Here is a 14,720-nt window from a genome sequence, read left to right on the forward strand (position 1 = left end):
CAGGAGCTAGGACCGAGCAATGGGAGCTCACCCCGTCACGGAGATTAGGCTCTGTGGTTTAACCCGCAGCGCCACCCGCGTCCCACCAGAGATATGATAGCCATCTTCAAATATTTGAAGGGCTGTCACATGGAAGATGGAGGGAGCTTGTTTTCTCCTTCTATGGAGGGTAGGACTCGAACCAATGGCTTCAAGTTACAAGAAAGGAGATTCCATCTAAACATCAGGAAGAACTTTCTGACAGGAAGAGCTGTTTGACAGTGGGACAGTCTCCCTCAGGAGGTTGTGAACTCTTCTTCCATGGAGGGTGTAAAGCAGAGGTTGAATGGTCATCTGTCCTGTGTGCTTTAGTTGAGATTCCAACTCTTATAATTCTGTGATTCTGTGATTCTATGAAGGGGTGGAAGGCAAGGAGCTTGACACCAGGTGGAGCCAGAAGCAGGCACAGCCAACTAATTCTAGTTTTGCTCTCATCCTCAGCCCTGCTGTGTTTTATGACAACACAAAGATTAAGGAGCAGGAAGCTGTCAGGCAGTGCCAATCCCTGGTTTTAAGTAAGAAAGAAAGCAAGTTGTAGCTTGGTGGGGCAGTGCCTCCTTCACCCTAATGGCCCAGTCCCCACTACTTGCTGGTATGTATGTCTCCTTGCTCTTGTGGTTAAACCACCCACCACATGAACACTAGAGTTCAACACAGGGAACACAATTGCCTAGCAAATAGATTCTAAAGGTTGCCATTAGGTATAGCTTTAATGATTATACAAATGATGCAACACATGGAAGAGTGGTTTATGATGCAGCTTGGCATTTGTCAGCAAGTAACCCCTCTTTTCCATCCCCTTTCTCTTTTTCTCTATTTTTGCTTTGTTGTACAAAATATAAGTGGCTTGCAACTAATGGGCATGACTCAAGAGTGCACAGACGCAACTAAGTTATTGGTGAAAGTCTAAATCAGAACCATTTACCTGGTCCAGCTTGTCTGTCATATTATTCTGTACTGGTGAACAGGTCATTTGTGTTATAGTCTCCCAAGAATCAGTTTTTCTTTTAAAACTTTGTATTGTGTTTAAAGTCAAGAAAATATTTTGCAATTGGTTCTGCAATAGAAATACAATAAAATTGTATCAGAATACACACAAAAAAGGGGGAAGTTGTTTACCTCAAAACAAGCTTTCCCATAAATTGTGTTTTTTTTTTAAAAAAAAAAATCTGCTTTACAGATTTCCTTTTTCTCAAAACCTTAAAATGTAAGGGACCGATTTTTATTATTTTTTTAGTTTAATTCCAAACTCTTGAGGAGACTATGCAGATGTGATTCTGTGTGGGAAAGGAAGACAGAGGCTTTATTTACACACTTCGGACCTGCATCTCCAGGGAAGTTGCTAAGCTAGATGAAAGCAACACAGATCATCACTCTTACCTGTCATTGCCTGATCTTCCAGATTGTTTAATGGTTTTTAAAATAAAAAATGAAAAATTGGGGTAATCAATCACTTTTATATACACTTTTCTTTTGTTGTTTTTACCTTCCTTCTCAAACGCATTGAAATCTAGAGTGAGTAAAAATAGTTTGCTGAACAACAAACATTTTGCATGTGAGAGTGTTTAATCTTCCTGGATAACGTAGGAGTGAAACTGAGTGGCCCATTAACGATTATAGTTAATGAGCAATTGAGAATGAATTGAAGGGCAAAATACCTAATGATCAACAGTACCTGCCAAGCAAATGGGGTCATGTTTGCAGTTGCTTAGAAACAAGATGGGCAGAAGAAAGAGAAATTGTTTGTGATTTTCAAAAGCACCAGATTGCTTTTGCTGTTATCCCTGGGTGCAAGTAACCAGGCAAAGTATTCTATGCACCTTCTGCTCATTTCAATGCAAGAACCTCACACTGGCTGTATTAAAATGAATGGAAGAATACAATCCACAACTGGACCTTTTTAAAAAATAGGTAGAATACATAGCAACCCATGTTAATATCAAAAACCTTATATTTTTGTTCTGCCAGATTAGGAAATGTGTAACTTCCAGCTGTTCTACACTGACTTGAAATGGATATGTTTGACTACAGCACAACCCTAAGCCATGTGTATTCACGTATGTCCTATTCAATTCAATGGGGCTACTCCCAAGTAAGTAGAGTTAGGATTGCAGCCTTAGTACTTGGAAATGGAAGAGAGATGTGTGCTGTGACTGAGGATGCAATTAGAAACTGATGTTCTGAAGAGATTTGCTTAGGTTCTGCGTGTTGGTTACCTGATAGGAGTTCTATCCCAGAGGGCCCTATTAAATGGTGGGGTTTTCTCCCCAGTGACACACGAAAAGAAAACCTGTGATTAGTACAGTATAGAAGATACAGCCATCTGCTGAGGGTGGGACTGCCATATAGTATAACTAGGTCTATGGACAGCTGCCTTCATTAACACTGAATACCTTTGAGAAAACAATCCACAATGAAATATTCATTTATTTAGATGATGATGATGATGATATATCATCACTTTATAATTCTTTTTGAGAGGGGAGAGAATCTCTCAGCAGTTTATAGCATACCTAAACATGTAATGTGTGAAGGGGCCCAGAGAAATTTATCTGTGCACCAGATTCCTTTCTCCAGATTTTCCATTCCAGTTTTGCAGTTGCTTGTGATAAGAGTTTGTCTCTTTTAGAGACTTGGGACTGGAATTGCTGCTGATTTAGTTGTCAAGAGCCAGAGAGATTAGTGTGGAGGGAAAGAAGGTGAGGCCAAGCATCTATTTTTCAAGTGTTGGTTGTGCTGTTTTATTGCTCCAGATAGAAACACAAAGGTGAGAGACTTAAATGCCACCGAACTTTTTTCCAGGAGATCAGAAGTGCAGAGAGAAATGTCCACAAGGAAAGAGCCAATTTAGTAGGAACTGAAGAGTTGGTCATAGAGTCAATGTCAGAGAGATAGATGTTGCAATGTGCAGTCCTGAACTAGCCCATGCGGTGGATAGAAACAGACAGTCCCTCCCAGCTAGCTACCCATTTTCTTAAAAGTACTGACTTGCTGCCGAACTGGTTGTTTAGAGGGTTTGATTGTGCTCAGATAGTCAGCAGCTCTTGTCTTCTGAAGGGAGGGCCCATAGTTCAATGGTACATTCTTTGCATTAATAAGGTCATCTCTAGCATCACCAGTAAAAGGAACTCAGGTTACAGGGAGGCGGGTGGCACTGTGGGTTAAACCACAGAGCCTAGGGCTTGCCAATCAGAAGATCGGTGGTTTGAATCCCCACGACGGGGTGAGCTCCCGTTGCTTGGTCCCTGCTCCTGCCAACCTAGCAGTTCGAAAGCACGTCAAAGTGCAAGTAGATAAATAGGTACCACTTCGGCAGGAAGGTAAACGGTGTTTCTGTGCACTGCTCTGGTTCGCCAGAAGCGGCTTAGTCATGCTGGCCACATGACCCGGAAGCTGTATGCCGGCTCCCTCGGCCAATAAAGCGAGATGAGCGCCGCAACCCCAGAGTCGGTCACGACTGGACCTAATGGTCAGGGGTCCCTTTACCTTTTTAATAGCATCACCAGTAAAAGGAACTCAGGTTACTGGTCTGAGAAAAAACCTTGACTGGAGACAAAAGATGCTACCAGTTGGAATGGACAATGTTGGGCTAGTCAAAAAAAGTTTTATTTACCGGTATATACCCTTTTCCTGCAGTAACTGCGCTCAGAGTGGGCTCATGCTAATAAATATGCAACAATGCCCCATAACAATCAGGTTCCTCAACAAAGGTTTGAACTGTTTCCATTCCAGTTGGTTGTTGTGTGAGGTACAAATAACTAGCATTTGCGCTTGCCTTACCAAGCCCTTTTCCTTTTGTGTCATGTCTTTTGTATTGTAATCCTGAGGGTAGGGGGGCAGCCCTCCAAGAGTCTTCTTCAGCTAAAGAGCAGGGTAAAAATGTTTCTAAAACCAAAACATAATGCTTAAACCAAACATTGCAAAATAACACATATCTCTCCACTAAAAGCAATCTCTTTCCCAAAGGGAAATCAAAAGTCTGATAAACACCACATCTGGAACATCTTGCCAATCAAGGATTTGCAGAGCATTTAAACAATATTTTCTTTGAGGGCTACCAAAAATGTGGCCATGCTATATGACTGTCAGTATTAGGCTGTGGTCTAGGTATCAGCAGTGGGGAAAGGTTCAGATTATTAATGTATCTAGATTTACAGATGATACTGGCAGTGGGTGAGTGGCAATTAATTATGCTTTCTTCTTAAATTGAGTTTGGAATGGATTTCTGGAATCCGTGCCCTTAAGAGAATGCATTTCCTAATTAATTAAAATGGGGTCGAAAAATACATTCGCATATGGCAATCCTCAAAATGCTTACTGGGAAGTAAGTCCCCCCTGAACGCAGCAAGACTTACTTCTGAGTAAACATGCATAGACTTGCACTGGAAAGAGGGTTGGGGGGGGGAGAATAAGCTTTTGCTTTGACATGTGATTCCTTTTCACAGAGTAAACAAGTTAGATAATGAGCTTTGAGCCTGAGTCTACCAGCCTTCCAAACACAGAATGTTGTTTTCCCCCCTCCTCCTTTTGATGCATGCAGGGATTTCTGTGCAGCCCTTGTGCTAAGCCACTGCAGGAGGTATATGGGTACAGCAAATCCCTTGTGAAACCTCTTGCAAGAGCTTCAAAGGACAATGTAAACAGGAGAAGCTGATAGGGCTGATTCACAGGAGAGATTGCACAATGCTTCACAGAAGACAGGGAGAGACTATGCATCTTCATTAGGAAAGCAACTGAAGACAGTGTCTGTACTCACATGAACATAAGCAAAACATTACCTGGTACTTTTATTGAGATTCTTTCAGAGAGCATCCTTTACTTCTGTACAGAAGTACTTTGTTGTTGGAGCCTGAGGCAAACTAGATGCACTTCCCTAGCCATAGGCCATATTGGCTGGGGGGGGGGAGTTTGAGGCCAACATCTGGAGGGCCACAGGTTCCCCACCCCTGTCTTAGTGGGAGCTTTTGTTCTGTGGTAGTTCATTACGTAAAGGGGCCCCTGACCATTAGGTCCAGTCGTGACCGACTCTGGGGTTGCGGCGCTCATCTCACTTTATTGGCTGAGGGAGCCTGCGTACAGCTTCTAGGTCATGTGGCCAGCATGACTAAGCTGCTTCTGGCGAACCAGAGCAGCGCACGGAAACCCCGTTTACCTTCCCACTGGAGCGGTACCTATTTATCTACTTGCACTTTGACATGCTTTTGAACTGCTAGGTTGGCAGGAGCACGGACGTGAGCTCCCACCGTCGCAGGGATTCGAACCGCCGACCTTCTGATCAGCAAGTCCTAGGCTCAGTGATTTAACCCACAGTGTGACAGAAAAGGATGAGGAGACTGCAACACCCATTTCCCTGCTCCTTTTTCCTTTTAAAGGAGGCTTGAGCCAAAGACAGCAGGGAAGTTCTGGCAACTTTAGCTTTGCAGAAAGAGCCAGTTTGACAGAAGAAGTGAGTAAATTACAGTTTAGGGCCTATCTTCACTATCAGAGACAGTATGCCTCTGAATACCAGTTGCTGGAAACCATGAGAGGGGAGAATGTTTTTGTGCTCATGTCCTGTTTGCTGGTTTCTCTCAGGTATTGTCAGGATGCTGTCAGCAACTCCCAGCTGGTTGCCCAGGAAAGTATAGAGACAAGGAAAAGTTTCCTACCATCCTTTTTTATTTCCATCTTTACAGAGAGAGGCTATAGAACCCAGCCTTTTGGATAATGGTGTTGCCCCAAGTGAATCTCCACTCCCTGTCTCTCCCACTTCCTCACCCGTCATTCTCATCATCTCCTCTACAAGTGCTGCTACGTGTTCTTTGTCTTTGAGCTCTTTGCTCTCCTACTTTTAAGGCTCACCGGGTACTTGGAGATGGAGTGTCTAGAATGCTTTCTAATGACAACGTGTCAGCTGGATGTTCCTGTGATTTTCCAGCTTTCCCCCTCATCTGCCTCTGAGCTGCTACCTCCCTCAAACCCCTGTTGTAAATCCATACTGTCTTCCTCCTCCTCCTCCTCTTCCTCCCTGGAAGAGTCAGGATGGGGAGGAGGTCTTCACCATTCCTCCTCTGCCCAGTCCCTGACATGTACAGTGGTACCTTGGGTTAAGTAATTAATTCGTTCCAGAAGTCCATTCTTAACCTGAAGCACCACTGTAGCTAATGGGGCCTCCAGCTGCCGCTGCACCACCAGAGCATGATTTCTGTTCTCATCCTGAAGCAAAGTTCTTAACCCAAGGTACTATTTCTGGGTTAGCAGAGTATGTAACCTGAAGCGTATGTAACCTGAAGCATATGTAACCCGAGGTACCACTGTATATGGTTGGCCACTGTGAGAACAGGATGTTGGATTAGATGGGCCACTGGCCTGATCCAGCACTCTCTTTTTATGTTCTTATGTAGACAGTGTGTTTAGAAAGAGCATTGGACAGAAGACAGCAGGGAAGACCTCAGTCAGAGCCCAGCCAAGTTGAATAGACAATACTTGGAGAGCTAAACAAATAATCTGAAACTACTCTAAGGCATCTTCCAGTGTCTTCCAAGATAGGGCAGAAAGCAGTGGCGGACTTGAGTACTATGGTGCCCTGTGCAAGGCCAAAATTTGGCGCCTCACCAAAGGCAGGTAAGGAGGCACCCAACTTTGAGAAGGAGGCACAAGGGCCCTGGCAGGGTCCTAGAGCCCTCCCACCTCCTTCCCAAAGCTGGAAAAGCGCTAACTCGGCTTTGAGACTCATGTGCACTGCTGCACAGCCATAAATCCACCACTGGCAGAGAGTCTCAGGTGAAAAGCAATTCCTGTCATTCATGCAATTTGATGGAATTATTCTTGGCTGCTATAAGGAGGGACCTGTACCATGAGAACAAGGTTTACCCTGTTTGTGTGATTTCAGCAGCAGCTTGATCAGAGATCAGCAGTTAATAACACTGACCTCCATGCAGCAAAACAACCCCCCCCCCAAGCTTTACCTGCTCATTTCTACAGATCCAGCTCCTCTTGAAGGCTCAGGAGTAGACTAGGCCATTTCTGCTGGCCAGTTGGTAAACCGCACCTAAGAAGCTAAAAAATGGGCACCGTTTAGCTTTAAAGAAATCCACCACAGCGGCAAAGTAAAAGACAATATCGAACAGCCACCATCACCACCACACTGGGCGGTCATGGCAGATCATTACATATGGTTAGACTGGGTGAATTTCTAGCATGGTGACCTAGTAGCCATGGCAACCACAGTGCTGTGATGATAAGTTCTTTGAATGCTTTTCCCAGTCAGAAACAGGATGCTGATAATTTACATTATTCTGCCATGTCCCTGTTCAGAGAGATACGGAATCCAAGGGAAAAGCTACGCGAAGTCCCTGCTCCCTGAGCTGCGCACAGAGCACTGCAGATGGCAGGTAGAATAGCTTGACTGACAGATACAGAGACACTCAGGTGCATCTTCCCTGCAAAGCAGCTACTTGCCTAGCATTGGGGAGGGCAGAGGAGGGCCCCAAGTATTGATGGGTTTGAAATATTTTATACCATCCTCCCATTAAAACAGAGACAGGGAACCATTCCAGCCCAAGAGCCACGTTTCTTTGGGGCAACCTTCCAGGGGCCACATACAAAGGTGGGTGTTGTCATGGGTGAAAGTGGGGAGAGTTCAGAGGACCAGAGAGAGAATGGTCCAGAGAGCCACATTTGTTGATGTTTATGGTCTTTCATAGGGATGCGGGTGGTGCTGTGGGTTAAACCACAGAGCCTAGGACTTGCCGATCAAAAGGTCGGCGGTTCAAATCCCTGCAACAGAGTGAGCTCCCGTTGCTCGGTCCCTGCTCCTGCCACCTAGCAGTTCAAAAGCACGTCAAAGTGCAAGTAGATAAATAGGTACCGCTCTGGCAGGAAGGTAAACGGCATTTCCGTGTGCTGCTCTGGTTCACAAGAAGCGGCTTAGTCATGCTGGCCACATGACCCGGAAGATGTACTCTGGCTCCCTTGGCCATTAAAGCGAGATGAGCGCTGCAACCCCAGAGTCGGTCACAACTGGACCTGATGGTCAGGGGTCCCTTTACCTTATGGTCTTTCATGCCCAGGTGACTTTGAGCGACAGGCCCAGGCAATCACAGGGTGGGCCCTGTACTTTAAGGAAGGGATCTTGACACCTTGAAGAAGTTGGGAGATGTGCCTATCAAGGCGTGAGCTACCTCCAGAGCTTCCCCATCTCCCCTACAACATGGCAAATCTTGCCTCAGCTTGTGCAGTAGGGAAGGGGCTTAGCTGATCTACGTTGGCTGTCTGCCTCTAGGGAATGAAGGCTGAGATAGGCTGCCTGTCACAGCTTACAGGAACAAATAGAAAATGAAATTCAATTGTAGAAAGTGTTTCATAATAAATTCAATATTCTCTCCAGTAATCTGACTGGTTTTGTTTAAAACTTAAAGCTAGGACCATTGTCAGAGAGGAAATTCCTTGCAATGATTTTGTCAGTTGAACATCCCCATGGAAATTTACCTGGAAAATAATTTTGACAGGGTACAATCAATCTTTGCTCCATCCGGCTTCTTTTGTGAACAAATATATAATAGAGACTGTGATCAGAACAAACTGTCTTACAGGTCATTTGTGTTTGATCGAAATCAACACAGACGTTAAGTAATGGCTTCTATCTAACCATCCTTTGATATAACAATATAGGTTTTCCATGTCATTGGAAGCTTGTTTTCAATTTGTATCGCTGCCTATTGCAGGAATTATAGATGGCATTTGCTCTCCTTTTGCATTAAATGGCTGAAAGACAAAGTGGCTCATTCAAAAAGAGGCATAAATCAGATGCGAAAAAATAGATGACTGCAGAGTACTCTTGATATAACACTTCACCCCAATTTACATATTAATGCACTGCAAGGTCTCTGACAGGCTAAAAGATTATTTCAACACAATCATAGAGCCTTTGTATAAAATTTTCCAGATTAGCCTGTTTGGAGGCCAAATATACTCAACCCACCCTAGTCAAACCATTTATCTAGGTACCTTTGGGTCTAAATGAGGAAATAGCGTTTGGTGCACTTTTTGTACAGGTAAGGCATTCAGGTATGTGACCGCATCATTTATAATCCTAGACTGCACCACTTCAAACTGCAGCTTTCTAGCCTACTCTTCTGTCTCGTGTACTCTGGGCGTGGTACATCACATTTCACCATCAGAAGTAAAATGGGGAGGTGCTGCCTTGTTGCTGAAGCAGCCCCTGCCCCCCACCCCAGCCTCTTTTACCTGGGTTGTGTGGTCGTGGCCACGGAGTGCACAAGATCTTGTGAGATTTCAGCAAGATCTCATGAGCTATTGCTGGAAGCCATTGCCACTACCGCTTTTCTGCCAGCTGAGGAGGCAGTAGGGTGGGTGGGTTGCCTGCCTGTAGGGGTTCCTCCTCTTGGGGGTTCTACCCCTCGAGGCACCTGCCTCAGCCCTGCATGTTCTAGGGATTTTTTTCTCCCCGGTGGGGAAGCATTGCCCCATGTGACCTTCCACCTATATTCCAAAGTGTTACAGCCAGTTGCAGAACAGAGTTGCCACCTTACTTCCGGCTTCAGTGAGCCAGGATTATAAGGAACGCCTACTAGGATTTATGTGTTGATCTTGAGACTAGATGGCCAGATAAGAATGACTCTTGCACGTTGATGTAATGTGAACAATGGGTTAAATTACACAATGCTTGATCTATCAAAATGAAGATTTATGCCCTCAATACCTTTTCATACTTTCCCCCAGCCCCTTAAACAGTCCCCAAATGCAGTTCTTCGGACAATATGAAGGCAAGGCATTTCAACATGGTGCTAGAAGAAAACATTTTGCTTGCTCTCAAAGCCTTGTGCTCTAGGCTCATAGTCCTGGTCTCTAGCAAATCCCAGCTGTCATCTTTCAAGCTATTTTCCATGTCATTGCTGCAGATAATAACACACTGATAGAGTGTCATCTGAACGGGGGTAAAAAAAGAAGCCGTATGATGGTCTTGTCAACAACTAAAACCTTTTAGTTTTGTTCCCTGAGGGAAATGCAATTTAAGCTAGGGAGTAAAAGGGGAGGGGAATTGCAGTGAGGCTGTCGCAAGTAACACACTGGTTTCTGTGCGCGGAAGAACACAAGGCAGACATCACAACATCTATCTATTTTTGACATTTGCAGCCTATTCTGGCACCCTTTTCCAGGGCAGTGGACTGGAAGGAGCTGCTCTGGTAGAGCCTGGAGTGATTCCAGAATTAACATCTGGTACTTTTGGGGTGACTTTTCATCCTGCAAAAAACATCTTCCTTGCAAAAAAAAAAAATTGCCTCGGAGAGGGTTAGCTATCCCACATAGCTCTTCGAAGATGAGCCCATGAGCAGAATGGAAGTGGCACATGGAAGCTATGACAAAATGCTGAAGTCTGGATCAGGCCAAAGGCCCACCTAGTGCAGTATATTCTTCTCACATGGCCAACCACTTGCCAATCGGAAGCCTGCAAGCACAACACCACTTTCCCCATGTGATTCTCTAACAGCCTCATCCTCCATTATTTTAGCTAAGCTGCTTTTTTGGTGGTGAAATATACTCGGAGTGGATTTCATGCTCTTTATTCAGCTCATAGTGGTGAGGAGGAAATGGAAGTTCCCCCCACAATATCTGCTTTGTATATATTATTTACACAATGGGCTGCACGTGATTGGCTAATTCCGGGATTCTCCTGTAGGCCAATCAGGTTGTGGATTCACTTCCACCTGGAGCTGGATTGGGTGACTCCTGCGGACCAATCATACTGCTGCATTGTTCTAGGACCAATCCGACTGCTGCATTTTGGATCCTATTGTTCTAGGACCAATCAGAATGCTGCATTTTGGATCCTATTCAACTCAGTACATAACAGGTGGCTATCGCTATCTGTTGTGCAAACAAATCCCAGAGTTCAACTGTGTTCTGTGTGAGGAAGTCCTTCCTTTAATCTCTCCCCAATCTTCCACCACTAAGCTTTATTGCATGACCCTGGGTTCCATTTTCTCCATGCTCTGCATGATTCCCACCCCCAACGGTCCGATTTGGGTTTAAACCTTTAACCCGTGTAGACCAGCAGCATGGAGATGCCAGTTTCCACCTCCCTGCTCATCAGATTGATCATTTGATGAGCCAGGGTAGGGAGAATAACTCAATATGCATGGATCAGCTGAGTAGGGGGACATGAGATCCACACACTCATCCCTAGCATGTGGACCTTGAAGAGTTAAAAGCTCCCCCTCTCGCCCCAAAAGGCTAACAACCTGTTTCAAAGCAGATTGGCACAGAGCAACTTGAGTTTGTCATTATAAGAAACGGCTGTCACACCACTGGTCCATATCACCTGCTAGCACCAATCCCGGTTGGTAAAGGTTCTCCAGAATTTCTTACGCATATGGTTCTCCCCTCCCCTTGGCTGACTCCTAACTATCAGAAAGCATGATATCACAGTTTTGAGAGCACCAGCCTTAGAAATGACAAAGCAGAGCCCCATTAAAGAAGAACTCATTTTTAAAAATGCAGCACACCCACCCATGATGGGAAAGGAAGACAGCCTAGTGCCAGGTGACATTCCTGTTCCAGCTTTGGTTTCTCTTATCTTGCAGCATAGCTTGCATGCATAGGAGAAGAATTGCTGCCTATTTTACACAGAACTTGTTTCTTCTATTCCAATGTTGACCAGTATATATACCTGTGCCCCTGCCTGTATCTTTCACTCACACACTTTTCTCTATGCCATCTCTACCCCAACGCATTCAGCATACAAAGAGTGAGTGACAGGTGAGCATCCTTCAACAAACAGTGAACATACGCTAGGACATATGCTAGGGATCTGCAGTCAATCAAGTCTAAACAGGTGCATTATTATCATTATCATTATTAAATTTATCAAAGGAAGGTGGAAGAAAAATGATGGGGACAATAAAACAAAAATAAAAAATAACTAAATAATACTAATAACAACAAAAATACCCACTATCTGTTCGTATTACAGATACAGTAACCATCAATGCATACCTCTTGTTAACCAGATAAAGAAAGATAAGCCCTCCAGCTGTCTAGATAGGTAAAGATAAAGGGACCCCTGACCATTAGGTCCAGTCGTGACCGACTCTGGGGTTGCGGCGCTCATCTTGCTTTACTGGCCGAGGGAGCCGGCGTACATCTTCAGGGTCATGTGGCCAGCATGACTAAGCCGCTTCTGGCGAACCAGAGCAGCGCACGGAAACGCCATTTACCTTCCTGCTAGAGTGGTACCTATTTATCTACTTGCACTTTGACGTGCTTTCGAACTGCTAGGTTGGCAGGAGCAGGGACCGAGCAACTGGAGCTCACCCCGTCGCGGGGATTCAAACCGCTGATCTTCTGATCAGCAAGTCCTAGGTTCTCTGGTTTAACCCATAGTGCCAGCCGCGTCCTTGTCTAGATAGGTATCCGCCACAAAAATGTTTTCAACATGGAATATTGAAAAATAGAATCGTAGGGTTGGTAGATCCTCAAGGGTCATCTAGTCCAACCCCCTACAATGTAGGAATACAAATGCCTGAAATCTTCCTACCGCTTGTCTAACGGGTCACAGAAACACCCACCCACGAGACTGACTTCCAAGCTTGCTTTGCAACCAGATCAGCCAGAGAAGGGCTTAATTAATTCTCCAGCCTCGTCTCTGCTGCACTGCTTTGTTTTGCTAGGCAATTTATATAACTTGGTTGCTTCTGCTACACACAGACGCCCCACTCCTCCCGCGGCCTCCTTCACCTGCTGTTCTTCTGGATCAGAGTTAATTAATGCGAAATTTCCAAAAGTGCCCAAAGGGAGGCTCAGGCGGATCGCGCGCGCGCGTTAATAGCGCTGCTAGGAAACTCAGCTCTGCGTTGGGCATCGCTTAATAACGCTTCCTCCACCTGCCGGGCGGTGGGGCGGGGGAAGAAGGCAAAGCAAGCGCGCTCTCCGCCTGGCCTCCCGACCGTCTCAGGGACCGTCGCTTCCCTCACGAGGCTCTCCCTCTCCCGCTCTCTGTGTGTGGACGCGTCTCTTTCTCCGGCTGGTGCTACGTCGCCTGGGCGGGATCGCGATGGAAATCTACGGCAAGGTAAGAGCGCTGTGGGCTCCTCCACGCCCCTCTTTTCAAATACTTCCTTGAAAGCAGCTGACGAGCTTCTCCGCCGCTAACGAAAAAGACTCGCCAGTATGGAGTCCGAAGCAAAACACCCAACCGGTCTGACCTCTCGCTCTCTCTGCCGTCCTAGCAAATGAGTTCCAACCGCGACGCCAGGAAAAAAAAATATATATAGCAAACATCTTGGGAGCTGCCTGCTTCCCTTTTCTTTGAGAAACAGTATAGTTAAAACAAGGAAAAGATTTAAAAATGGGCGAGGCTTTGCATTTTCTCCTCTCTCTGTTTGTGGGGTGGGAACTGCATTTCTTGCCTATTTGCCTTCGCCGGGTTCTCCTAGCATCGCCTAGAGAAAGCGCAGAAACTTTCGCCCAACAGCGCGCAAACTCGTGGCCGCAGAGCTGCCCCCTCCCCGCGCCTCGTTTCCATGGAGCCGCCTCCTCGAGGGAGGGGGTGGAGCTCCAGGCGGCGGCGGTGGAAACGAGGCTCCCTGGGACTTGTAGTCCTGGCTCCCTCCGCTTTCCATTGGACTGGGGCCTGGGACGCGCGGCGGCTGGCACTACAGCTCCCACCGGCCGCCGCGAGGGGCGCTGGGCCAAGGCGCGGCAGGGGAGGCCGGGTGGACAGCTCCGCGGTGCTGAATTGTCTGCTGGGCTGCGAGGCGAGCGTGTTGTTGTTGTTGCTGCTGCTGCTGCTGACGCGCCGGGCGCGCGTGTCTCTCTGTGCCTGTGTGCGTGGCGTGTAGACGGGGTTGGCCACGGCTGTTGCTGCTGCTTCGTCTGCTGCTGCTGCTTCTCCCGCTTGCCTGTGAGACCCCAGCGGCCGAGGGGAAAGGACAGGGCGCGCGGTTGAACCATGAGGCACGAAGCTCCTGTGCAGGTGAGTGACAACAGACCGAAGGGGAACCGCGAGCAAGCCTGGCCGAACTCTGCGCGCGCGCTCAGGGAAAGGGTAGTGGCTACCGAGGGACGAGGGTTGAGATGGCGGGTACGCGCACGAGAGATAGGCAGAGCGCGCGCCCCTCTCCTAAAGTCACTCGGTTGTTGTGCGATTGCTGCTGGTCATCTTTAGATGGGTTGTTGTTTCTTTCGAAGAGGGAGGGGTGCTGCACTAGGCACAGATTGTCATATGTTGTTATTTAACACACTCTCAGACACACACCCTAAAATAAATCTCTGGTCACACGGATCTTGGTTGTTCCTTCACTGGGCAGGGAGGAAAGGCGAGGCGTCAACTCAAGCATCGCTTACTGAGTGTATCCAAGCCAGCTAGCAAACGCCTTTCCCCTGACAACACCATTTCCTCTTCCAAGAGGGCGAGTGTTAAAGATCCAGGGCGACAGCATGTTAAGGATTGCAGCCTTAATGTTGGAGGTTTCGTGTGCCCTGAAAAGAAAAGAAAAAGCAGCAGCCCAACATAAGCCCATTCCCCCCTGGTATTAGCATAATAACACCCGGGGGGAAAGGGTTTCTGTTATTGCAGTTTTGTATGACGGGTTATTTTTTTAAGAGCGCATTAAATCTCCAGCATTAGGAATGCAATCCTAAACACATTTACTAGGGAGTAATCCTTACTCTCCCCACAC

The 14,720-nt window shown here is 46.5% G+C and overlaps 1 protein-coding gene across 2 annotated transcripts in view; it reads left to right on the forward strand.

Annotated features, from left to right (window-relative positions):
* The first annotated feature begins 12,979 nt into the window (after positions 1-12,979).
* Positions 12,980-14,720, forward strand: part of RAB3C (RAB3C, member RAS oncogene family) — a 108,244-nt gene continuing 106,503 nt past the window's right edge. Inside the window, exon 1 of one of the 2 annotated variants that reach the window (XM_082242244.1) lies at positions 12,980-13,111. In XM_082242244.1, the coding sequence (XP_082098370.1) occupies positions 13,094-13,111 (18 nt within the window). In that variant the 5' untranslated portion in view covers positions 12,980-13,093. Of the gene's footprint in view, positions 13,112-13,713; positions 14,015-14,720 lie in introns of those variants that run through there. The other variant, XM_082242243.1, reaches the window with a different exon arrangement.

This window comes from Podarcis vaucheri, assembly GCF_965113315.1.
Source record: "Podarcis vaucheri genome assembly, chromosome: 11".
NCBI lineage: Eukaryota > Metazoa > Chordata > Lepidosauria > Squamata > Lacertidae > Podarcis > Podarcis vaucheri.